This window comes from Ahaetulla prasina, chromosome 2 (assembly GCF_028640845.1).
Source record: "Ahaetulla prasina isolate Xishuangbanna chromosome 2, ASM2864084v1, whole genome shotgun sequence".
In the NCBI taxonomy this organism is placed as follows: Eukaryota; Metazoa; Chordata; class Lepidosauria; order Squamata; family Colubridae; genus Ahaetulla; species Ahaetulla prasina.
In genome coordinates, this window is record NC_080540.1 from 107436718 (window position 1) to 107462704 (window position 25987).

A 25987-nucleotide genomic window follows, 5' to 3' on the forward strand; every position below is an offset into this window, starting at 1 on the left:
ATCTGATCATGTATTAGGGGGCCTTATTGGCCACGGACCGTGCGTTGCATAACATCAGGCGAAGGCCCAGGCTCTGAGGGTCTTGACCATCCGGGGACGGGAGAAGGGAGGGATCGGGCGCGCGATCGCCTGCAGACATCGAGCGCGCCCCCAAAACGATCGGTCCCCCTTCCGCCATATCTGCCCCTCCACTTACCGTGCAAATGGAACCACCCTCACCAAAAGGAACGTAATCCCCCTATAACCTCCGAACCCATTACTAAACCGCCACGGCGCGCAAGGACTGGCTCCCCACCCGGGCTACTCCCAATACCCACCCTAACCTCCCACCCCCCTCCCGACGGGTTCTCTCCCCTACCGTGAATCCCTCCCTCCCCCAGCCCTTAAAATCCCCATTAAAACTCCCCTTAAAAAATTTCTTAAAACAACTAATTAAAAAGCCCCTAAGCCTCCTATTTTTAGCATGCCACCTCTCGGGGCTCCAAAGCCCGTCCTCAAGGTGGGCCCTCGATAGTATGGAGGGCCAAACCCGCGAGAGAGGGGCGTCTCGCAGGGCAAGAAGGTCAGCCGCCGTAAACGTTCGCATCACCAAGAAAGTCCGGCAGGAGGCCCATCCTGGGCCGGTCAAGATGGTAACAGATGATACAGTGACCACAACCGGTCTGTCAGTCAGTCCTGATGGGAAGCAGTCAATAGTGATCCTCGTGGGGTAGAAAACAAAACCACTCATTCAGTCAGTTCGCCACCCACCTATAAATAGTCAGGGGTGGACTAAGGAAGAAGGAGAGGGGGGGGGCGGACCGATGGTAAAGATGTTAAACAGGCCGTCCGCCACCTTGAAGCGCCGAGGTAGGCCGCCGCCACCGGCCACCTCCGCCCGGCCGTCGTCACCAAGCGTCCCATCGCCGCCACATGAGGCCACCGACATCCCCCCCCAACTAGGAAGGGACGCCAGTCACTCCACCGACGCCAGACGAAAAAGCCAGGCCGCCACCGCCGCCAAAAAACCAACAAAGGCCGACGGGGGCCCGGTAGGCCCTCCAGATCTCCACTGGGCCTCCTCCGGGGCTCCGGGGCTCCTCCCCTCGCCCCTGAAGTCGCCCGTCCTCCATCTTCCTCCACGACTGAAGCCTCCTCCATCAGGGCGGGGGATCTAAGGGGGCCCAAGATGTCAAAGGCCCCCGCCGCCGCCGTCGCCGCCGCCGCCAGAGTGCCAAAAAGACCGGCGGCAGCCAGACAAGCCGCAGACCGCCCAGCAAGCCGCCCGGCTAGCTGCCAGGGCCGCCACTGCTTCCTCCCACGGGCGGGGTCCAGGGGGCCTGGGTATCAGTGACCCCCCCTTGCCGTCGCTGCCGCCACCGCCGCCGCCGCCGCCGCCGCCAGACCGCCGAAAAAGGCCGGCGGCAAGCCGCGACCGCCCGGCAAGCCGGCAAGCCGCCCGGCCAGCCGCCATGACCACCGCTGCAGCAGGACGCTCCGGGGCTCCTCCCAACGCCCCCCGGAGTCGTCCTGCGCCAAGTCACCCCTCCACCGGGTGACTGGATGCTCCTCCATCAGGTCCGGGGGCCTAAGATGTCACCAAGGCCCCCCCCCAGAACCGGACAGGGCCCGAAAAGGCCCCCTGCCGCTCCCCCGATCAGCAGGGCGGCGCCATCTTGGACATTGGGCCAATCTAATAGGTCTTCCTTCCCTACAGCTTGAGTGGCACTAAGAAATCTAATGGTAATCAGGGCATGGTCTGATAGGACAAGGGAAAGACTAAAAGCTTCCCAATTTGCATTTATATTGTCACTGTTCCATCAGGAAAATCAGATAAGGTATGTCCCTTGTTGGGCCTTTGATGACCTGGAATAGGCTACGGCTATGATGATAGTCTTGAACTCCTCAGCTGCCTCCAATCCCAATCCCTTGGAAGCAGACTGAAGTCCCCCAAGACCATACCAGACAATAAATCTGGGGAACTTCAACATTACCCCAGAAATGGAGTCAAGCAATTCAGACAGGGAAGTTGCTACTCAGCAGAGGCTGATAGCAATAATCCTAACAAACCCCAAGAGCCAAATTTAATGAACAGGGACTCACAATCTGGCATCATAAGTGCTGAAGGCCTTCAGAGATTCTCAGATGGAAATTGCCACTGCACCAATCCTGCCTGAGATCTTGGCTGATACCATACCCAAAGCCTAGCTGGATACATTTATGAGACAGGTCTCTCCTTTGGGCCCAGCCAAGTTTCAGTATGCATGCCAAGTCAGGGATTTCATCCATGATTTAAAACATGAATGAGGGAGATCTTATTATAAATTTAATTGGCGTTTAGTGGCCAGGGTTTGACAATCTGCTAACTGGGGATATGGGTTGAGTGCAGAGAGCTGAGATGCGGAACCAGTACAAATATCAGGACCATGTTCCCAGAGAATGGCCCATTCTCTGTCTCCCAAACCTACCCCAAGACTCTAGCATCCCTCATTCCAACTCTTCTAGTATCCAAGACCAGAGATCCTTCACCATCTTTTTATAGACTCTGTTTAAGTAATACATTGTCATATGACCCTTTTAAAAAAATCAATTTCAAAATTTCAAATAGTTGTAAAGGTGCTTTTTAAGAGGCAACTGGACTTTCTGGTTTTTCTTTGAAGACGTTTTGCTTCTCATCCAAGAAGCTTGAAGGAGTTTCTTCAAGATTCTTGGATGAGAAGCAAAATGTCTTCAGCGAAAAACCAGAAAGTCCAGTTGCCTCTTAAAAAAGCACCTTTGAAACAACCATAACCTAAATGACTGAGAATCTCCATAGACAACTTCTTCAAATATATACTGATTTATACACAACTTTTGTGGTGGGGAGTAGCAGTTGATAACAGATTTCATTCATTGCTGTCTTCCATGTTTTGACAAAAATCTCTCTTAATGAATCAAAGAATTTTAAAGAAAATCTGATGGATTTCTTTTGCATCCTTTTTTGTAATATATGGCTGTTCTGTGGTATCCCAGGGTTAGATGTCCTGATTAGAAAAACTGAGCCCTGAAGTGGTGTGGCCTTGATTATATTTTGCCTCATGTTTTTTTCTGCTGTCTTAGAAAAACCTTTTTCTTGCATAAAAACATAAGATAATATGTTATATTTATTAATGATTATATGGATGCCATACATCATACCAGTTCTGGTTGTAATTCTGATTTGTAATTATTTTTTATCTGCTAGGAATATCTACTCATTTAAGATGCAGAACACTGGTACATTTGGCTACATTTTTATTCATACTTATCTTTATTTAACACAAAGAAATCATAAGGATTTTGAAATTTATTATGGGAAGTTTCCTGTCTCCACCAGTCTTATATCAGCAGTATCAGATTAAACTGCAGATAGATGTATGGGTGTGAAAAATAGGAGGAAGCCTCAGAAACAAACACTGAAGCTAATTAATGTTTGGTAAAGCATTTTTTTCCAAATGATTCCCATGTTTGTTTAAAATACTCTGATTTAACTTTGTTTACTTTTCAGCTATGCTTCATTTCCATTCCTTAGTTCTTGGGGAATATTCCACTCCCTTTCCTCCCCATGAGTGCTGTAGATTTAGTTATCCAACAAGTTCTTTCAAGTTTGATAATTAATTGTAACATCATTATTTTGTTCTTTATACTAAGAAAAATATTAACCTATTTCCAAGTTAAAGGAAATAGAATAGAATAGAATAGAATTTTATTGGCCAAGTGTGATTGGACACACAAGGAATTTATCTTGGTGCATATGCTCTCAGTGTACATAAAAGAAAAGATACGTTCATCAAGGTACAACATTTACAACACAATTGATGGTCAATATATCAATATAAATCATAAGGATTGCCAGCAACAAGTTATAGTCATACAGTCATAAGTGGAAAGAGATTGGTGATGGGAACTATGAAACGATTAATAGTAGTGCAGATTCAGTAAATAGTCTGACAATGTTGATGGAATTATTTGTTTAGCAGAGTGATGGCCTTCGGGAAAAAACTGTTCTTGTGTCTAGTTGTTCTGGTGTGCAGTGCTCTATAGCGTCAAATGTTTTCTTGCTACGATAGTTTGATGTGTTTTTACAACAATTCTATTTGTACATAGAGATTATAGGGATAGGCCCATTGTGTCTTTGTTTCTCATCATTAGTTCAATATTAATTACAACTTCTTGCCTGTAATTGTTGCTAACTTATTTGAACTTTATTAATTAATGTTTTCTAAAGAGCAAAATCCTGATATTATGATTTATGTTACTAAAAGATCAACGATTCCAATGGTTTGGTTATTGTATGAATCACAACAAAAATATTTCCTTTATATTTATAATAATTATCTTTTTGTCAGTTGTAATAGAGAAACAAGAGTAGCAATGGTATTTATCACTGGTTTGTATCAGTGAGTAAGGCTTGATAAGTTGTAGTATCAAACAAAGTTTTATAAGCTGTAGCATCAGTCATATTTCAATCACATTGTAGGGATCTGTTTCTATTGGGAAGCCAAATGTATGTAAAATTGTAAAGTATTTGTAGTCAAATATGTTGCATGTATACAGGTAGTTCTCGACTTACAACAGTTTGTTTAGTGACCATTCAAAGTTACAACGTCACTGAAAAAAGTGAGTTATGACTGTTTTTCACACTTACAACCTTTGCAGATCATGTGGTCAAAATTCAGATGCTTGGCAACTGGTTTGTATTTATGACCGTAGTTGTGCCCCAAGGTCATGTGATTCATTTTTGCTACCTTCTCACAAGCAAAGTCAATGGGGAAGCCAGATTCACTTGCTAACTTATCAATTGCAGTGATTCACTTAACAAATGAGGCAGATAGATGTATGGGTATGAAAAAATAGCCTCAGAAATGAGGCACGAAAAGTCATAAAATGGGGCAAAACTCACTTTACAAATGTCTCCCTTAATAACAGAAATTTTGGGCTCAATTGTGGTCATAAGTTGAGGATTGCCTATGTTGCTTCTAGTAGTACCTATCATCACAATCCATCACATGCTTATTTGTCAACAGAAAGGAAACTACACACATTTGTTTCTGATGTTCTTTCTAAGGGTAAGCTGGTTTCCTGAGACCAGTAAGCTGAGTGAAGGCCTTAATAAACCCTCGTGGCTCTCAAAACTGTTTGCATTTAAATTTTAATCCCTTTTGGAAACTTTTGGTACAAAGTATGGATGTTTCTTTCACCTGCCTATGGATGAATAAGCAATGGGAACCCATATAGGAGCTTTCTTGGCACCCAGGGAACCTTTCTTTCCTTTCCATAGCCCAGTAGGACATCATTCTTTTCACCTCCCTCCACCATGTCAAATATTTATGTTTGCCATTGCAAGCTGGGCTGCCTCTCCAGTCACAACTCCTGGGGAGTACTAGTCACCTCTTCTGAGGCCTTGGCTATAAATATCACACTGTCAAGAGGAGTAGCCTGACAAAAACACGAATCAGCACAACACTTATCCATTTAAAATGACATTTTGTCAAATGCCATCACAGGGGTTGGCATATTTCCTGGCAGCATTGACCTTCATGCTGACTGCCACATGCTTTGCTCTCTCCCTCTCTCTTTCTCTCTTGCTTTTCCAAACTATTATTCTTCAGACATCTTTCATTTAGCTACTAGTTGACAGCTTCAAAATACTGTAATCCCCATTTCTCTCCCTCTAATTTTTACTCTCTCAATTAAGAATGATTGTCTTGTAGACAGCATGCACAACACACAAAGAGATTAACTTTCCCTGGAACCTAGCAGATTCCCCAGTAAAACTTCTGAATTGGGCCTGCAGATACCCAAAATAAATTTGGCCTACATTACTAGATAATCACTGGAGGCTACTACTAAGACTGAAAGAGGAAAAGAAGCAGTAAAAATATACATGTTTCAAGAATCACATATTTATTTTTATGATATCAAATAACTTTAACAGATATATTTTTCTCTCAGAGATGAAAAGGTTTATGAAGAAGAACAGTCTTCATTTCGATAGATCAAGTGACAGAATTTTCCGGATTGTGTCTCTCTTTTTCACAAAAAAGCAAGAATTCAGCTTGGAATTCTTTATTGTAGCAAAAATAGAGGAAGTCAAATTTGTTCTGTTCACTTTGCCATGATATTGTAAGGAGATATTAAGAAATGCTGGACAGCACAGTTGGGGAAATCCATATCACTTTAGGTATTGCTGAACTACACCTCACAGCAACCCTAGCCTACATGGACAATTAGAGAACATTAGAAATTAGAGCACAGTAACTCAGCAATATCTGGAAGGCTTTCTGTGCTGTAGTAATGTTTTCACCAAGAGACAGGAGTGATCTTTTGGATATCAAGAAGACTTTGTTCTATATTGTTCAGCACATTCAGAACTAGCTATGTGGAACTGCTATTCAATACTGGTAGTGGGGGAATCACTCATCAGAAAACCAATATTTCGAGACACAGTTGCAGCTGTCAGTACAATAACATGCTTGTGGAGAAAATGGATTGAGGTTTTTTTTTTCTTTCTCACATAGTATTATATAAATATCCAATGCAGGTAACAGTTAGTTTAGTATAGATGAGATAGGCTTTAGGTATTACAGTAATGATTGGGTGAAATGTAGTAATGGTAAATAATTAAGATAAAACTTTAGCAGGAGTAGGCAATAACTACAATTAGCACAGACTAGATCTTGTTCAAAGGAAATGATATCAAATATAGGAATCAAACAGCAAGGCATGAGTATCATCTTTACACTTTCTTTACAAGTTTCCTAGAAATATTTTGAAGGACGCGGTGGCTCAGTGGCTAGGCACTGCTGAGCTTGTCGATCGAAAGTTTTAGAAATATTTAGTTGCAAAACTAGAAAATTTTGTTTTGGTCCAGGTTAAATCTCAATTTGTAGTCATATTTCAGCAGTATTGCACTTAAAGGAGAACTATTAGATGCCATTTTAAAAATTTATGTAACATTTCTGTGGACACCAAAATTAGTGTCAATATAGCTTTACTGCTAGTAGTGAAACCAGCCATATTAGAAAAATCGAAAGCAAAATCAGTCAGTTTGGTTGATCATGCTTAGTAGAAGCCCCTGAGGAAATGTAGCCATTGAGAACAGTGGGTGCTCGGTGACCATGGAATCTGAGTGTTTGTTAACGGAGAAGGGGTAAGGGGAAAAGAGGAGACTATAATGGAGTTTCTTATACAAGAACATGGCTGGCTGGAAGTATAAACAGGAACACTGCTGCCTTCCAAGTATTATTCCAAAAATGTTAACAGAGATCCTGTTTTCTATTATCATTTTTTTTTAATGAGGATTTTGGCTCCAGCAAGACATTTTGGTTCAGTTATATGTATGGGAACTCTATAATCCCATTGATTACCTCTGCTGAATGTAAACATTGTGTCCCTCAAGTAGTTGAAATATCCATAATTGAATTGATGCACTCTCTGAAGAGATTGTCCCATCAGAAAGGTCAGTAATTCATGATAATAATAATAATAATAAAAAAAATTATCTCACCACACCTATAATCTGGGATGCTTATAGTGTGTAATTACAGATTTCTCTGATAAATCCAGATGGTTCTCATAAAATCTCCTTGCACATGGATTGGTTTTTTGTTTTTTGTTTTTTTGGTGTGAGGGAGAGAGGCATCAATTTTCTTTGACTTTAAACCTGCAAACCTACTTTCATTTGTCTGCCCATCATTCCTATGAGGTTTGAAGTGTCTCCCCTCACCCAACATACTACATACGGATGAAATGGTATCAGTTTCCTCTCTGAAGCTTCTTTATAAATCACTTCACCTTGCTCTGCTTTGTGATACAGCTACAGTTCCCAAATGCGACTTGCTAATTTGGAGCTTTCTTGACAAGGCTGATGCTGAAGTTATTTTTATCCCTTAATGCCATTGATGGGGGACTTACTCATGAGTGGGAGACTCTGAATCAATTAGGATGAATCATTTGCAGAAGCCATGTTTTTAATGAGTGCCCTAATTGGTTGTGTTTTCTGTTTTGTGTCCCTGGTGAAATTGAGTGCTCTCTAGCCGTTCCAATAGAACAATCCTAACTTACCATCACGACTGAGAATAGCAAAGTAATGTTTGAATCGCAAGCCCTTTACAAAGCATCTTAGTAGCATTTATGCAAATGACAACATAAATCTAGTCTTCAAGGTTTAAAATGGGATTAGGTTACTGAAAAGCTGCTGTGGTCTGTCCTTCCAGCAGCATTTTTTTTTTAGCTGCTGCAGCAGCTGTTAAGAAGAAGCTTACTGCTTCACAGACTAACCTCCCATTTGTTCTCTATTTTCTGCTGCACTGCCAAAAATATTTTTAAGATGATACCATAACCAAGGAACCAGTTTCAGAAAAGTGCAAATTTAGCTTTATTCTAGCAGTACAGTCTGCTTCGATTTTGTGATAAGCTCCATTTCTTCTGCATTCAATATTCATATAGGTCATTTTTAGAATTTGGAAAGCAAACTCGGTTTGCACTGAGGTGAATCATCCTTTATAATGGCGGAGAACTTTTTTATGATTGGTGTCGCACAATTTCCCCCTCCCCCTTCCTGGAGAAGGGGAACAGTAATTTAAGTAAAGATGCAGAGTGGGTAAATTATATCACAGAAGGGTGAATCTTCAGTTTTCCATTAATTTTTGGAGATTTGGGAGATTCCTTCCCATTTTTCTGTTTGGATTGCTCTCAGAAATGTCCTACAGTTTTTGTGCACTTTCTTAAACCCAACATTTTCAGATTAAGAGACTTTATTTGTTTATTTATTTATTTTATTATTTTATTTTATTTTATTTTTATACCGCCCTTCTCCCGAAGGACTCAGGGCGGTGTACAGGCATAATAAAACCGACAATATAATATACAAGTTTAAAATACAATTTAAAAAACTTATTTAAATTAGCCCAATGATTAAAATTTACCATACTAAAACCCCGTTTAAAATTAATAAATTTAACATTAAAATCCCAATTTAAGCCAGCCCCGCGCGGATAAAAAGATGGGTCTTGAGTTCGCGACGAAATGTCCGAAGGTCAGGTATTTGGCGTAAACCCGGGGGAAGCTCGTTCCAGAGTGTGGGAGCCCCCACAGAGAAGGCCCTTCCCCTGGGGGCCGCCAGCCGACATTTGAGCAAAAATAGGGCTCAGGAGCCACAACTTATTCAACCCAGCTTTATCTTAAAGTTAAAAAAAAAAAAAGCTCTACCCATGAGCCATAGAATACCTGCAGGAGTTTCCCATCTGCTCACTAAGAAAGGATTTTAACAGTGTTTTAAAAGGTTTATATTGAAATCAGTGGTCTCTTTATAGAAGGAGAGTTGATATTTTCAAAGTCATCTCTGCTGATGGCAAAAGATATGTCTGATGTCTTCCCCCAAGACACAACTTGATCTAGAAAATTAAGCTGTTCTCTGTTTCTCTTGATGATGAAGGATAGTTTTAAGGTTGTTTGTTACATTGGAGAAAGGCCATTTTATGCTGCTTAGAGAGTAAGCAAAACAAAAACAAAAACAAATTGGAAAAAAGTATGAGGAATTATTTTTTTCCATTTATTTTGGGTAGAAATCACATATGAAGGTTCTAATATTCAATATTTAGATTGACTACCCAATAATATACTGTTTCCCCCAAAATAAGAAATCCCTGATAATAAGCCCAATCGGGCTTTTGAGCGTATGGCAATAAGGCTTATTTCAGGGTTCAAAAAAATATAAAACAGGATCTTATTTTCGGTGAAGCACGGGTAGTTCTAGTAGAAAACATACTGTATTTCAAATACATTAAAATGGTTTCAGATTGCACATGCACATATTCATTCAAATATGTTTACATACATAGGGGTCTAGTCTCTATGTGAAACCAGTAAACCATGTCTTGTAGATTAAGTGCAACCCCAGCAAGAGAATGGCTGTGGGTTCACGGTGCTTCTTGAATTGTGGCTCAGAAAGACATGACAGCAGTGCTTTAATCATTCCATTATGGCTTCATTTAGCCTACCCAAAAGTCCCTCTGGGTCTTTTGCAAGCAAGGCTGTCTGGGTGAATGAGGTCTACAGTACAATTATTATTCTACAATAAGGAAGCAAGAAGAAGCCATCATTGAGCAATGAAGCAAACAAAACAGCAGAAAATCCCATGTTTGGCCTGCAATATCTCCAGTTAGTAATATATCTGTGTTAAAAGCCATGGATGATCCTTTCAGAGGCTTGAATGCTATAATTATTCTCAGTTTTAAAAGCTAAGTTGAAATACTTCTTGTTTGGACATTTTCATTTTCTAATTTAATATGTTCTAAATATCCATCCAAATTACTATGGAACATGAATGTGTGTGTGTGTACACTTGTAGATAGATAGATAGATAGATAGATAGATAGATAGATAGATAGATAGATAGATAGATAGATAGATAGATAGTGTGTGTGTACACTTGTAGATAGATAGATAGATAGATAGATAGATAGATAGATAGATAGATAGATGATAGTTTTTCCTTCAGTAAAGGAAATAGGCCATGACAATGAACAGAATAGCAGTTCTTGCTGAGTTTCTCTATTCTGTTTTTCTACTTTTGAGGTTTTTAGTTTTAATAAAAAAAATTAAGTAGGCAGCTGTACACTTGGAACCCAACCTGCAGTCCTATGTTACATAATTTGAAAACCAATATTAATGGAAAGCTGTAGATAGAGCCTTTTAGCTCTTAATTAGGTCAATAGTCAGTAGTCCAAGTGGTGCAGCATAATCTGTATAACAATCAGCTATTCATAAGAAACATAGCCATATCCAAGAAGAGTTAGAAAGAAACTGTTCCGTTTCTGGTGCCGGGATGTTTCATCCATATACTTCAGTGTGAACTAACCCAGCATTCATTCTGTACTCTCAAGGTGATGAGGGATAAAAATACATGCTAAAATTTCACTTCTGTAATTATCTAGCTGTCTGTCTGTCAAAAGGACAACTGTGTGTTAGCAGAGTGCATTGGATTTCAAAGTAACTCTGAGAGTTAAGAGTGTTACCAATTTAGAGCAAGGATCAGTACAACCTTTCATCTTTCTCACACAAAACCTCTTGTGGGGAGAGCTCCATTTTTCTGATCCAATCCTAAAGTTCACAGGGGTTGTTTTACATCTATTAAGATGTCATCCACTAGCCTATATTAAAGTCAGAAATTACCAGAAAATTCAGAAAGAAAACTTCCCAAGAGCAAGCCTGTACATTCTGCATTTTCTATTCAGATCTTGTTCCTCATGTCACAAATCTCAAAAAGGAATTGTAATTTCAGTGCTACATCTAGCTAGACATTGTCTGCCTGTCTATTGTGGAAAGGGCTTTGCAGCTCACAGATCAATTTCTAGATTATTTTTTCTTTAATTTAATCAACAATTTTCATGACTGTTTATCAGTTACAGGAAATGCATGTTTAAAGAAAGGCTTTAGGATAATATTGTGATGACTTCATTGAAGATGAATTGCCCAACTGCTGTGCAAAAAGACAGAAATGTAGATGCCTTTGTGGCTTCATTAATAAATCACAGTTTGAGGCTTAGAATATTTTATCATGGCTAGATTTGCCATTTGACAAAAGCAAATCCAATATTGGGCTGTTCCAGAAAGAGATTCGGCAAAACCATATTAGTACATAACATTTCAATTATATTTGAAATCTGCCTTCATGGTATTGTAGTAGAAAAGTACTCTCGTCATTCCCTGTTCTTTTGCAGAGGAATCTTTGTACTGTATACTATTTGATTGTTGACTTATTTATGCAAGAATAAATTACTATTACTAACATAGCTCTCCAGTCTAACTGTGTAAGATTTTAAAAACTGATTACCTGAAATCCTTTGAAATGATTTTGAGAGAATTAACATTTACTAAAATATTTATAAACCATGCTGATCTCATGATGTTAGCTCCTGGATGTTTTTCATTTTCTGTCCCCTTTCCAAAAAAGAGTGGCATGAGGATCCAACCCAGCAAATGCCATTTAGGTTTCCTTAGTAGATTTTTTTTAAAAGTGTGTGTGTGTGTGTGTGTGTGTGTGTGTGTGTGTGTGTGTGTGTAAATAATCTGATTTTACTGAACTCCCAGTGTGGGTTTTTTTTTTTTTGCTCCAGTGCACATGAATGAAATGTCTGGAATGAAAGATGGTTCAGAATTCCCAACCATTATTTTGGCTGCCTTCCAAGGCCCAGTGGCTGCTTTTCTTGCAATCTCTTGGGTAAAATTAGAACAAAGTTCACTTTATTCACAAGCAGTAAAAGGAAATGATGAACACCACTCAAGATACATTTCAAGTGCAGACTCTTCCAGAGTAGAGTCCTGTACTATGTCTCTAGATCAGAGGTAGGCAACCTTAAATACTCATAGAGCCACAAAAGTCCTAACCAGAAGCCCACATTCAATTCTGGAGCTGACCAGAAGTCCGGTTCCCCCCATCATAGTCTCCTCCTAGCATGGTGTCCTTTTTCCCCTGCTGACTGGAAGTCCAGTTCCCCCACTATAGAGTCTCCTCCTAGCATGGTTTCCTTTTTCCTCCGCTGACTGGATGTCCAGTTTCCCCACCATAGAGTCTTCTCCTAGTGCGGCATCCTTTTTCCTCTACCTGTGGAGCCAGCCAGCAACAGGGAGCCGCAGCAGATGGATAAAAGAGCCACATGCAGTTCCAGAGCCACGGGTTGCTGACCCCTTCTCTAGATAGAAAGAAAAATCAGAAATATCACTTATTCTGCTTTTTGTTAAGTATTTATTCTTCCAAGCCAAGGCATGTGACCAAAGATGTGTATTTCTTCACATTTTTAAAGCACTGAAGAAATAAAACTGTACTCAGAAACAAAATATATTTTGCTGCCAGAAGCAGTCAAGTATAAATCTTGTATAAGTCCAGTTCTTGGCTGCTATTACAGGTGAATGAGGCTCAGCTCTGGCTTGGAGAAGATTCCTGAGCCTGAGGCCATTAGTCTAACACTGATGGATCATGATTCACTATTTATCCTTTACATGACCTGGGTCATATCAGTGACAGCAACCTAATTTCCTTTTTAAAAAATGATGTTCAAAGCAGTAGAGAGAAAACACAAATGGTTATACAGGACAAGGATAGACAGGAAATGCATGCAGTAAAACATGGCTACTTTCTTGTAGGATAAGGCTAAGATTGTGATTGAGTTTGTATTTGTTAATCTAAATTGCCAAATTTAAAGAGCTAATTCTATTGTAGTTATGAATTATGCTACTAAATTACTGAAAACCAAACACTCAAATTATTGTATTCAACATCAGTGGAACAGACAGTTGCTTCTGTTGACTTTGGATGGATGCATTCTTATAGTCAGTAGCAAAGAATACTATTTTTTTTTTTAATTTCCCAGGTGACTGCTATCCTGGACTTAAACAACATGGCATTGCCAGGACACCAGCTGAATCTTGCAGCTGATCTCAGCATGCAGTAGCCCAAAGAGGCATTGGATTGCAGGAGTTTATTTATACCTAATTCTGTTGGCAGTGAGAATGCATCATGACTGTAGAGATTATCAAAGGACATTCTAAGTGCTAGTGTCAGCTGTGCCTTGTGATTGCAATTTAGGATTTCTTCCCTTTTGACATATCAAAGACAACTGAAGAACTCACATAGTTGTAGAAGTCTTCCTACATATAAAATAATAGCAATTTATATGAAAATATATTTATTTATGTATCAAATTTATATCTTGCGACAACCACAAAGTTTTTTAGTGGTTCATTAGAAAAAGCAAACATAATATACCAGTATAGTATCTTCTAAACCAGCACATATGTCTTCTACAGTATTCTAAAATAAAATTAAATAGGTAGATGGTAGGTAGGTAGGTAGGTAGGTAGGTAGGTAGGTAGGTAGGTAGGTAGGTAGACAGACAGACAGACAGACAGACAGACAGACAGACAGACAGACAGACAGATCTATACCTCGATGAAGGTATCTTTTCTTTTATGTACACTGAGAGCATATGCACCAAGACAAATTCCTTGTGTGTCCAATCACACTTGGCCAATAAAAATTCTATTCTATTCTATTCTATTCTATTCTATTCTATTCTATTCTATTCTATTCTATTCTAGATAGATAGATCCTTAAGGAAGGCAGAGTATATTATGAAAACATATATGTTCCACAGTGCAGAAAGAAGAAATAATGAAAGAAAAATGTTCTTAAGTACTACAACACGTGTTGAACAAGTGGGAAAATCTCAAGGGTTGGATTAAGTATCAAGTTAAGTAAAGTATAGTATAATCTATCCTAATCAAAGTGGGACCACATTTGAATTCTTACTGTATACAGTCATTTCCTAATGTGGGATTAAGTTCTTATCTTGCCGTTCATTATAAATCAAAATTGGTTGCAGCTCCTTCATTTTTTTAAGGAAAACGAGGGTAGTTATTTTTGGCATTATATTCTCTGTTGGCAACATTGCGAGGAAATTTCTGCTTTCTGAGGACTTCTTGAGGGAATTTATTTATTTATTTATTTATTCATTTATTTATTTTATTAGTTTGTCAAACATGTACATGATAGCAGATATGAATATGAACATGGACATGAACAAGGAAAATGAATACAAATAAATGGGGACAGTAGGACAGGGATGGTAGGCATGCTGGTGCGCTCATGCACACCCCCTTTACCGACCTCTCAAGAATGGGGTGAGGTCCATGGTAGACAGTTTAAGGTTGAAGCTGTGAGGGTTTGAAAATGTAACAACGGAATTGGGTAGAGCATTCCAGGGGCTGACCACTCTGAAGTTGTATTTTCTGCAATCGAGTTTGAAGCGATTTACCTTGCATTTGTATCAGTGCTGGGTTGCTACCAGTTCGCCCTGGATCAGATAAACCGATAGTGGCAGGAGGCTCCGCTCACCTGCGTGTGTGTGCATTCACGAGTGAACCTGTAGCGACGGGTTTTGAAACCCACCCCTGGTTTGTATTGATATAGAACTTCTTGGTAGAAAGTAAGATGTTGCATGAATGATTGAAGATAAAGTGTAAATGCTAACCATTCTTTTAAGGAGGTTATGGATCAGACGTTCCTGGAAATACAGAATATAATTCATATATTGTCATTCTTATTTCATTTCAGAATGCTGAACATCTCCAATTCTAAAGTATATCCAATATTTTGCAAACCTTTCTTGTTCAACCTGAGTGCAGAAGAGGGTCTCTTGTCTTGCACAAGTTGTACTATATGCATACTTGTATAGAGCTGGGATAACATAAATGTTCCCTAAATGTTGATAAAGACGAGCAGAAACAAAATAGAAAAAAATGTCCCTGACATTTGTATTAGGGGGTGTGGACCAACAATTCAAGACAATGACAGTGAGTAGGCCCAAACATCAGTTGGTACGCTGGCAAATCCTACAGTCTCTGTGCAAGATTGTTGCACGCATGCCTTATGTTATAACAAGAAGCGGAATACATTTCCCTTTACACCGCGATAGTTTGACTAATGATAATTGAGAAATTATGTTGCTTCTAAACTAGACTTTGTTCAGTATTATGGTATTTACTTCCATGTTGTAAAAAAGATTCAGTTGCTTTTCTTTCATATTGAGGTTCTGTTATAGCACAAGAGCAAGCTAAGCTGCTTTTCTTCCTCGGTTTGCAATGCTGCTCCCCTAATCTTCAGTGTATTAGACAGCTTCTGAAATTACCCTTGATGAGGATCGGTGGTGAGACATCAAGGCTATTTTAATCAGATAAGTATGCATTTTGGTGATTATCTCTCCCATACTGGGCCAAGTTCAGGTGCAACTTTTTTCCATACTGCTTTCAGTTTTTATTTGTCTTCAGTTTTCCTTCTTCCTCCAAGATGTTCCTTCATAATCTTCAGACCAAATGCTTTTTCTTGCCCTTGATGTTCGTAGAGAAGAAGAGGACTAATAGTTTACCATTATGGAGCGTTGCATTGTGGGACACTGCATCCCAAACTAAATTGGAAAACGGTGACAATCCCATTTTTTTTGCAAGAAGCCAACTGTAATCTAAGGTTATCCTAGATAAGAGAACCAAGAATATTGATGGGAAGAATAGTATTCTGTCTCTTGCATTTCTGCAACAATGAAAATTGATTGTTTTCTAGAGATACTTGGAAAAATTCAAAGCAGTTGGTTTTTCATATGCTCACCTGATCTTATGTTACGATTAGACAGTACAAAATAAGTACATTTGCTTTTCCTCTGGTTTAGAATATTGTGTGTGTCCATGAATATTAATTTATTGGGCAGTGATTTAAATGCTACTACCGGTTATTACAGAAACAAAGAATGCAGATTAGTTACTGGATTAAAAAAAAAGCCAAATGCTGAACTTTCCTTGCTGAAGTCACTGAATGTGGAAGGAGTATTATATTAGCAAAGTTGTGATCAGGAACAGTTATTGCTTGTTATTATGGTTTGTCAACCTTAAAATATTTGCTGTGAACAAGAGACTTTCACTGTTGAAATAAGAATTGGACATCATTTTCCAGTGTGGGCTAGCGAACTGAATTAGAATGAGAATTTGGAGATCCAGGCTTCCCCTTGCAGAGATGAAAATTATTTTAACATTATTTATTTATTTATTATTTATTTTATTAGCAGTAAAGCTACACATAACTATGTAAAAATATTACTCTATATAGCTAGCTTAATATAATTTTAAAAATACTCATATTTTCCCCCCAGAATCAAATAATAGCCAGCTATCAGCAGTACTATACAGCACAAGTTTGCATAAACCATTATTTAGGCAGGCCTTGATGTTAAAACAGTTCTCCTCTCCCTGCTTTCTCTTCATTCTAAATCTTCAAAGGTAGAAACCTCCAACATAACCCATGACTTATCATAAGCTTAACATTAATGGTGCAGTGCAGCATTACTCTGCCCTTGGTTACTTGCTTTGTGTTGAACGTTAATGCAGTTGTGTATGCCTTGAGAATGTAGTAGAAGTAGGGCTGGGTCTCAGCTGCTCTCTGTGATTGACTGGATATTTTTATCTCAGTTCTTAGAGCGTAGATTGCCTTATGTGCGCCAGCCATTGATTTTGCTCTATTATTCTTGTGTTTTGGCTAGGTTTGAAGAGAAGGAGAAATTACAATGGATTGTTAGAGCCTTTATTGAACAGGTGTCTAGAGAACACCTGTTGTCAGGTGTCTTGTTTCTGTACAAAGAGATTGTCAGCAGGGACAAGGAAATATTGAAGTTTGAAGGGATTGCCTTTTAATACCTTGAGTCTGGCAGAGATACATTTAGGTGAAGGATGGAGCTTTGGGGTGAAAGGTCTCAGGAGGAAAAGAAAAGCTAAAAAAATAAAAGCCAAAGAGAATGGAGACAATTGTTATATCTACTGGACCAAAATCATGAACTTCAAATGCTTCCATGCTTCTGTTCCGACTGTGGGTCTACACAGTGCTATTTAAAAGTTTATGAACCATTTTGAAATTTCAGTACTTTTGCATAAATATGACCTAAAATAGATATTTTTTCCACACGTCTAAAATTAAATACAGAGAATCCAATGAAACAAATTAGTTGTCAGGCCTGGAAACCATACTAGACTTTAGGGTTCCAGACGCTGCCACATTTTTCCCCTGAGGGTAAGAAGGGGGGTTGAGGGGTATGGTAACATTCTTCAAGCGGTCAAGGTCGGATGGTGTTCACATCTGCAGGAAGAGTGGTGAGAAGATATTCGAATGAACTGGGAGAACGTGGGACCATGTGACCATCAAAGGGGTCAGGGGGGTGGGACTCTTGGGGTTTGTATAACTGGGAAAAGAATCCGGAAGTTCAGTTTTGGAATTTCACTCATCGTGTGCCAGTTTCCTCATGCTAGTAAAGAACTCTGAAAGACAATGGCTTCTGAGTTTTTTTTATGCAGAAGAGGTTTTTCTGGAACCTTGACATTAGTTCAAAGCATTATATTTGTTCATTTATTTACTGAGGAAAATTATCCAAAGTTACATATTTGAACGCAGCAAAAATATGTAAATCTTTGCTTTCAGTAACTAGAGTGCCGTGTCTTGGCCAGCAGTAACTGCCTTGAAACATTTCCCAATAACTGTTAATCAGTCTTGCACATCAGCTTGAGAATTTTAGCCCATTCCTCCTTACAGACATCGATGGGTTTCATTGTTTGAGCTGCCCACTTCAGGATCTTCCATAACATTTTTATAGGATTTTGACTTGGCCATTCCAAAGTATTAATTTTATTCTGCTTTGGCCATTTTTTGGTCATGCAACTTGGATCTTATTGGTCGTTGCCTTTCTGTATGAGCCACTTACTCTTGAGCTACCATTCATAAAATCATATGTGTCTTTGAATTTGCTTGTACCATTCAGAATTCATAGTTCCACCAATGATGGCAAGGCATCCTGGTGCATAGGCAGCAAATCAGGCCCAAACCATGATGCTGCCACCATCATGTTCACAGACAGATAAAGTCTTACGGTGGAATGCAGTGATTATTTTTCATCAATGCAACATTTTTCATTCAAGTTAAAAAGTTACATTTTCTATTCTTCCAGTAGCCTAACCCTGACAATCGCCAATGCAATAGAGGCCTTTAGTTCCTTAGATGCAACCCTGGAGTTCAGGGAGACTTCCTGATGTATAGCACACTTTGCTCTTGGTATAATTTTGGTTGGTCAACCCTTCCAGGAGAGAATAACAGTCGTGTTGAAATGCCTCCATTTGTGCATGATTTGCCTGACAGTGAACTGCTGGAGACCAAATTCTTTGGAAATAGTTTTGTAACCTTTTCCAGCCTGGTGAACATCAACAACTATTTTCAGAATTCTCAGGAATCTCCTTTGTTCAGGACCATGACACAGTTCCTCATATCTATGCTGTGAAGATCAAGAACTCTCAAAATAGAGTTGGACCTCCCACATTCACACCTGATTATGTCTTTGATTGAAACAGTTAACTCAATTTAACCTTTCAAATGAACTACTGATCCTTAGAGGTTCACATGCTTTTTGCATACAAGTATTAGTAGGACTCACTGGAGAAGAGCCTAATGCTGGGAGAGATTGAGGGCAAAAGAAGAAGAGGACGACAGAGAATGAGGTGGCGGGATGGAGTCACTGAAGCAGTCAGTGTGAGCTTAAATGGACTCCAGAGGATGGTAGAGGACAGAAAGGCCTGGAGGAATGTTATCCATGGGGTCACGATGGGTCGGACATGACTTTGCAACTAACAACAACAAATTAGTAGCTTTGAATCATTCCCTCAATAATTGAACTAATAATAATAATAATAATAATAATAATAATAATAATAATAATAATAATAATAGTATCAGAGTTGGAAGGGACCTTGGAGGTCTTCTAGTCCAACCCCCTGCCCAGGCAGGAAACCCTACACCATTTCAGACAAATGGCTAGCCAGCATTTTCTTAAAAATTTCCAGTGTTGGAGCATTTACAACTTCTGCAGGCAATATAATGCCTTTGACTCATTTCTTTAATTGGTTTCTCTTTATCTACTTTTAGAACTTGTGTGGAAAACACATCATGTTTTAGGTCATCTTTACGTAGGAATATCAAAATTTAAAAGGGATTATCAACTTTTAAGCACTACTGTAACTACCTGGAGGGCCCTCTAAGATTTCCCCTTTTTCCTCACTCACTGTGGTAAGATGGTTTGTTTGTAAAATTTATTGCCCACCCATCTTACCTCATGGTAACTCTTATTATTCTTTTCGGGTCATATTGTGCTTTTGGAGTTGTTTCCCTTAAGAAGCCAAAAATGTGCTGGAACTCTAGTTTTTTTGGAGCAGTAGTTTACTTTCCTTAGTTGTTTATACTGGGAGTTCGAGTCTAACACATCTGGAAGACATCAGTTTGGGGAAGACTACTCTAACACATGTCTTTGTGGCCAAGAGAATTTCCTATTTATTATTTATGTTATTTAATTAAATCTCCCCCTCCCTTTTCCTTACTTTTCAGCTTGAAAGCTATCCAAAGCATCTAACATTCAGCCAATGAAATCAATGCTGTTTCTGCTCACATTCTTAACCATTGAAAATGATATACGTATCAGATGAGGAAGATGAGGGAAAGCAGAGGAAATTTTTAAAAAATGGGGCCAACTCTTAAATCACATTTTTTATAACATCCAGTTGAAAAATATCTCAGGAAAAAGAGGAACAGAATCTTTTATTGCCGCCTACTGCAATTTCTCGTTTCACTTAAGGAGTAACTCTTTTTGGGGGGAGAAACATATAATTCTGCTTAATGCATAATATAACATTGGAATAAGCCATTTTTAATTTCAAAGATTATGCTAAAAGGTGATTGGAGGGGGCTCTGTTTCTGTGAGCAGGCACAGACTTTAAAATGTCATGTTATCTGTCATCAATAACTCCTCCCTCTGTTTTTTTTTTCTCCCTGGAAAAAAAAGAAACCATCAGAACTATTTTCAGGAAGTTTCGGCCTCCTGAGACTAGGAAACAGTGGGAATATACTTCTAAAAACAAAGAATGTTAACTTTTGAATCTCCATAATGTTATAGTCATGTGAATGTAAGAAATAAAAAGCTAATGTATTTTGAGAAAATTGGCCAAGTCTGCAGCATTATTTCCAAATGGAAATACTAGTAGTTAAATGAGAATATTAGTAGCAAGCATTTTATTTTATTTATTGTAGAATTTTTGTTAGACCTGTTTTTAAAGTGAATAAATATAATCAGATAGTAGTCTCATTTTCCCAGTCACATTAAATGCCAATAATCTGGAGATAAGCTTGGAAAACATAATTATAGTAAAAAATCTGAAACCCCATGGTTTTTTTTTTTTAAAAAAGTCGTAGCAATGCCCTAATTCAGCATACTGTTGGCCTATTTAAATTTGCATTCAAAGTGACCTGGAGAAAAAAAAGAGTTTTAATTTTTTTGTAAAATGATAATTCTTTTTATCCCATTAATCATGAATTTGCACTAAAATATGCCTGGACTATATTTTATCTTATTGTTATTTTTAGTTGTAAAATCACTGAGTTTCTCAATTACTTAGGCATTAGCAATATAACAGGTATATTATAGGTATACACTATACGGATATAACAGGTAGAAAATAATCTACTTGCCTCCAGCCTGAAAAGTAAGTCTAACACTAGTAAAGGCAATTTTTCAAAAGCTCTAATTGCAGCTAAGTGATTTAGTTTCTGTAAAGCTGCACTGCTATATTTTGTCCTTGCCTTACTGCATGTTGTCCTTTTCAGTCCCAAGAATCACATATGATATCAAGATGTGAGAAGGAGGCTATACATGTATACTCTGTATATGCACATGAAACCTCTCCCATCCAGCAGTTTTAAGACGAGGTTTCTCCACTGCTTTTACCAGTGAGGAAATGATATGCAGCATGGATTGGCCAAATGCACTGTTTCATAACAAGATCAAGCTTTTGTAAATCCAAAGGTTGTAGTAAGACATTTGTCCTCACATATCCTCTTTCTCAGCCTAGTTAGACAAAAGGGTAGCAGCATGGTTGGCAAATGCAGAAAAGGTCTTTGAAAGTTTGCATACCACAAATTGCTCATCTCTGGTTAAAGCTTGCTTAGAAATACCTTTGTTTTTTCTAGGGCTGTCATTTGTAGCTTCTCTGCCACCAAGAGTCTTATGATATTGCCTCTTTATATTTTTCCATTTTTATTGATCACATTTTCATGCTGTTAAACTATTTATAATCGTCATCATCAGAGAGCAGACTAAACATACCTAAATAAGGAAATGCAGAAAAGCTACATTTTCAGAACTTGAAAGAGTCAATAATAGCTTATAGTTATTTAAAGGCTTCTTTTGTTCTGGGAAGGCTTGCTCTTTTTGCACTCCTTTTCATGGGGGTGGTAGGAGTGGTAAATTTAGCGCCCAAAAACATTTACAATCTCTCTCTCTTTGTGTGTGTGTGTGTGTGTGTGTGTGTATGTATACACATACTACTACTACTACTACTACTACTACTACTACTACTACTAATAATACTAATAATAATAATAATAATAATAATAATAATAATAATAATAATAACAGAGTTGGAAGGGACCTTGGAGGTCTTCTAGTCCAACCCCCTGCCCAGGCAGGAAACCCTACACCATTTCAGACAAATGGTTATCCAACATTTTCTTAAAAATTTCCAGTGTTGGAGCATTCACAACTTCTGCAGGCAAGTTGTTCCACTTATTAATTGTTCTAACTGTCAGGAAATTTCTCCTTAGTTCTAAGTTGCTTCTCTCCTTGATTAGTTTCCACCCATTGCTTCTTGTTCTACCCTCAGGTGCTTTGGAGAATAGTTTGACTCCCTCTTCTTTGTGGCAACCCCTGAGATATTGGAACACTGCTATCATGTCTCCCCTAGTCCTTCTTTTCATTAAACTAGGCATACCGAGTTCCTGCAACCGTTCTTCATATGTTTTAGCCTCCAGTCCCCTAATCATCTTTGTTGCTCTTCTCTGCACTCTTTCTAGAGTCTCAACATCTTTTTTACATCGTGGCGACCAAAACTGAATGCAATATTCCAAGTGTGACCTTACCAAGGCGTTATAAAGTGGCACTAACACTTCACGTGATCTTGATTCTATCCCTCTGTTTATGCAGCCCAGAACTGTGTTGGCTTTTTTGGGAGCTGCTGCACACTGTTGGCTCATATCTAAATGGTTGTCCACTAGGACTCCAAGATCCCTCTCACAGTTACTACTATTATATACCAGAGGTGGGTTTCAGCAAGTTCTGACCAGTTCTGGAAAACCGGTAGCGGAAATTTTGAGTAGTTTGGAGAACTGATAGTAAAATTTCTGACTGGCCCCTCCCCGTCTATTCTCTGCCTCCCGAGTCCCAGCTGATCGGGAGAAAATGGGGATTTTGCAGTAACCTTCCCCTGGAGTGGGGAGGGAATGAAGTTTTCCCCTGGAGTGGGATGGGAATGGAGTTTTTACAGTATCCTTTCCCTGCTATGCCCACCATGCTACACCCACCAAGCCATGCCATGCCCACCAAGTCACACCCACAGAACTGGTAGTAAAATTTTTTGAAACCCACCATTGATATATACGCACACACACATATACACAGCTGCACGAATGCAAGTGTATTATTTGCCATGAAGTAATCAAGAATTTTGTAGGCAGCCACGATATATTGCAAAACTCACTATTATTCTCTCCCCCCTCCCCTTCTTTCCTTCATAGTACGAAGTCTCTGGTGAGGAGCACCTTTACTCTGATTTCCCCGAGATCGATTTGTCTCCGCTGGATACCAGTGACTTTGACTCAGCCAATTGCTTCAGCGAGTTCCAGTGGTGGTGTGAGCACTCTGAAACAGAATCCAGTCAGTACAGCACAGACGACTCTGAGCTCTTTCAGGTACCCTATTATCAAGAGATCCCCTGTTACAGGGGGGAGCCTGCTGTTTTCCCCTTCCTTTAAGAAGTGTGTCACCTGGGATCCCAGAGTGCATTCAGCTCCTCAAAACCTGGGGTGTATGCAAAAATTGCTACCAAATTGTAATTTCAAATGTGACAGGAGTGGAGAGAGAATGATTAAATACAAGGGAAGTAATCATGTTAACTGTATTTAGTTTAATCTTGATTGAGTTAAACAGCCATTCCAAGTTGCTGATTACCCCTGCAGGAAAGCTGCTAAGGGCAAAAGTAGTCCTCACTTAACAATTGCAGTTTGGGACCAGCGACTGTGTTGCTAAGCAGTGTAGTTGTAAAGTAAAACGTCACAAGACCATACCTGGCGTAAGTTAAAGTGGCATTGAAAAATTTACTTATGACTGGTTCTCAGATTTTAAACCATTGCAGCATTCCTGTGGCAGGGGTGAAATCTACTTACCTTCCCTACCGGTTCAAAAGTGCATGCGCCGTGCATCACGTGCAGGCTTGGACCCTCTGCGCATGCGCAAACCCTGCTGCGCATGCGCAGAGGGTAAAAAACAGTTCCTGCCTGGTTAAAACCAGGAAGTAACGACAACCGGGTGGGTGGGCGGAGCCTCACACTGCCATCGCTACCGGTTCTCTGAACCACCCGTTGCCGTCACTACTGGTTCAGTCGAACTGATTCAAACCAATAGCATTTCACCCCCTGCCCTGTGGTCATATTATCAAAATTCAAACACTTGGCAACTGACATCTATTTATGACAGTTGCAGCAACCAGGGTCATGTGATCACTATTTGCAACCTTCCCAAATGGCTTCCAATAAGCAAAATCAATAAGGGGAAGCTGGATTTCCTTAATTTTGTGATTCACTTAACAGCTCCAGTGCTTCACTTAACAATCATTGCAAAAAAAGGTCATAAAATCAAGTATAACTCATTTAACAACCACCTGGTTTAACAGTGGAAATTTTAGTCCCAATTGTAGTCGTAAGTCAAGGACTACTTGTATTTAAATCCGTTTAAGTGCAGTTAGGCTGGGGTTTGATGTTTAACTTTCTCAGTTGAAAGAAAGCATAACTTATAGTGTGTTGGTTCTCTCTGGTTTATTTATATGTTTTGAATTGCTGACCATATTTTATTACTCAGCTAGATGTGAGAGTTGGGGTTAGAAGCTTCATTCGCAGGAATGATTTCAGGAAGAAGGTTCACCATGTTTGTTCAACTTATTATTTTAGATCTATGGTGTCTACAAGGATATATCTTACATACATAATCTTTATCTATGAAGATAGTGGTAAAGTCATCTGAAGTTTTGTAGTAAAATATTCCATAGGGTTTTTTTTCCCTCCCCCATGTTATCTCATAGAGTGGAGATGCATATTTCTATCAAGGGCATGGGAGATGTGTAGAAAACTGGAAGGGAATATAAAATGGGGGGGGGGAGTAAGTAATTCGAAAGGGTCTTGGTGTAGATCTTTTTTTCTGAACAGAGCTTCATGTCCTTTGTAAAGAAAGTACACATTCTAAGATATAATTTTGGATCCAGTATTGACCCATGAATTTTGCATTTTGGTCTGTGCTCCTTTATTTCAAAACCCATTAAGTGCTTGCTATATCAACTTCCTTCTTTGTTAAGAGCATCAGGTGATGCCTTTAGTTAGAGAAATAGAGGACAGACTTCCTTGATAGAGATTGGACTTCAGATCATGGCTCTAAGGGCAAATCTGACTTGTGCTAACCATGTCTACTTTTGAGTACCAAGTTAAAATATTTCTGTGTCTGGATATTTCAAACTTGATTGCAGTTGTTCTGTGTGACTTCAGCTGATTGGGTGGAATTTTGGTTTAATTCCTCTCAATGTAATGGTTTTGAAAGAGAACGTACAGTGTGTTATAATTTTATCACACTCTATATGTAATTACATGCTTATATATATATATCACTGTATAAACCCAGCTGTTTTAGGAATTCTTGCAAAAAAAAATTTCACTCAACCAAATTTAAAGAAAAGAATTTCCCTGATCTATATATAGCTCACTCCTAGCTTAGTTATGCATCTCTTTTAACAAAAGCACCTGGGATACTCTATTTAATGGCTTCATAAGCCTATTAATTCCTTATTGTGCAGGCTGGGTTTTTCCCCCCCCTTCCTAGATCAGTTTGAGGAAAATGAGGAAAAGTGGCTGTGGATGGGGAGGGGATCCAGGCTATTAATATATTTTCTGCACATGATTAGTGCTCCATTAATTTGCACTTGGTTTCTAAATGGAGCAAGTGCAGTAAATGAGGAGGTGGAAGGGTAGGAGAAGGCTACTGAGCCAATCCTCTTGTGATCTATTATCGAAGGGAAACTACAGGTCGGTGCCTGGTGCATCCAGCTTTTTTTTTTTTAACTGATGGATTATTCTTCTGTAGGTGGGAGCACTAAAAGAGAAGGCTGCAGAGAAGACTGGTGCAAGGGGAGCATAAGTTGTATGACTCGAGAATGTTAATTTCCATCCTGCAGAAGGCTGCTTTATTTGATTCCCCAGGTTCAGCATCACCTTTATATCTCTGTGCACGTGGCTATTTATAGATGAGGCTCTCTGTGTGTT

At 39.2% G+C, this 25987-nt stretch overlaps 1 protein-coding gene across 7 annotated transcripts in view; it reads left to right on the plus strand.

Moving 5' to 3' along the window:
- PPARGC1B (PPARG coactivator 1 beta) overlaps positions 1-25987 on the plus strand; it is a 159895-nt gene that overhangs the window by 97101 nt on the left and 36807 nt on the right. For all 7 annotated transcript variants that reach the window (XR_009153886.1, XM_058173386.1, XM_058173388.1 and 4 more), the window contains exon 2: positions 23201-23374. Coding sequence is in view for 6 of the 7 variants with exons in the window: in XM_058173386.1 (XP_058029369.1) it covers positions 23201-23374 (174 nt within the window). In the remaining variant the exon portion in view is untranslated. The remainder of the gene's footprint in view (positions 1-23200; positions 23375-25987) is intronic.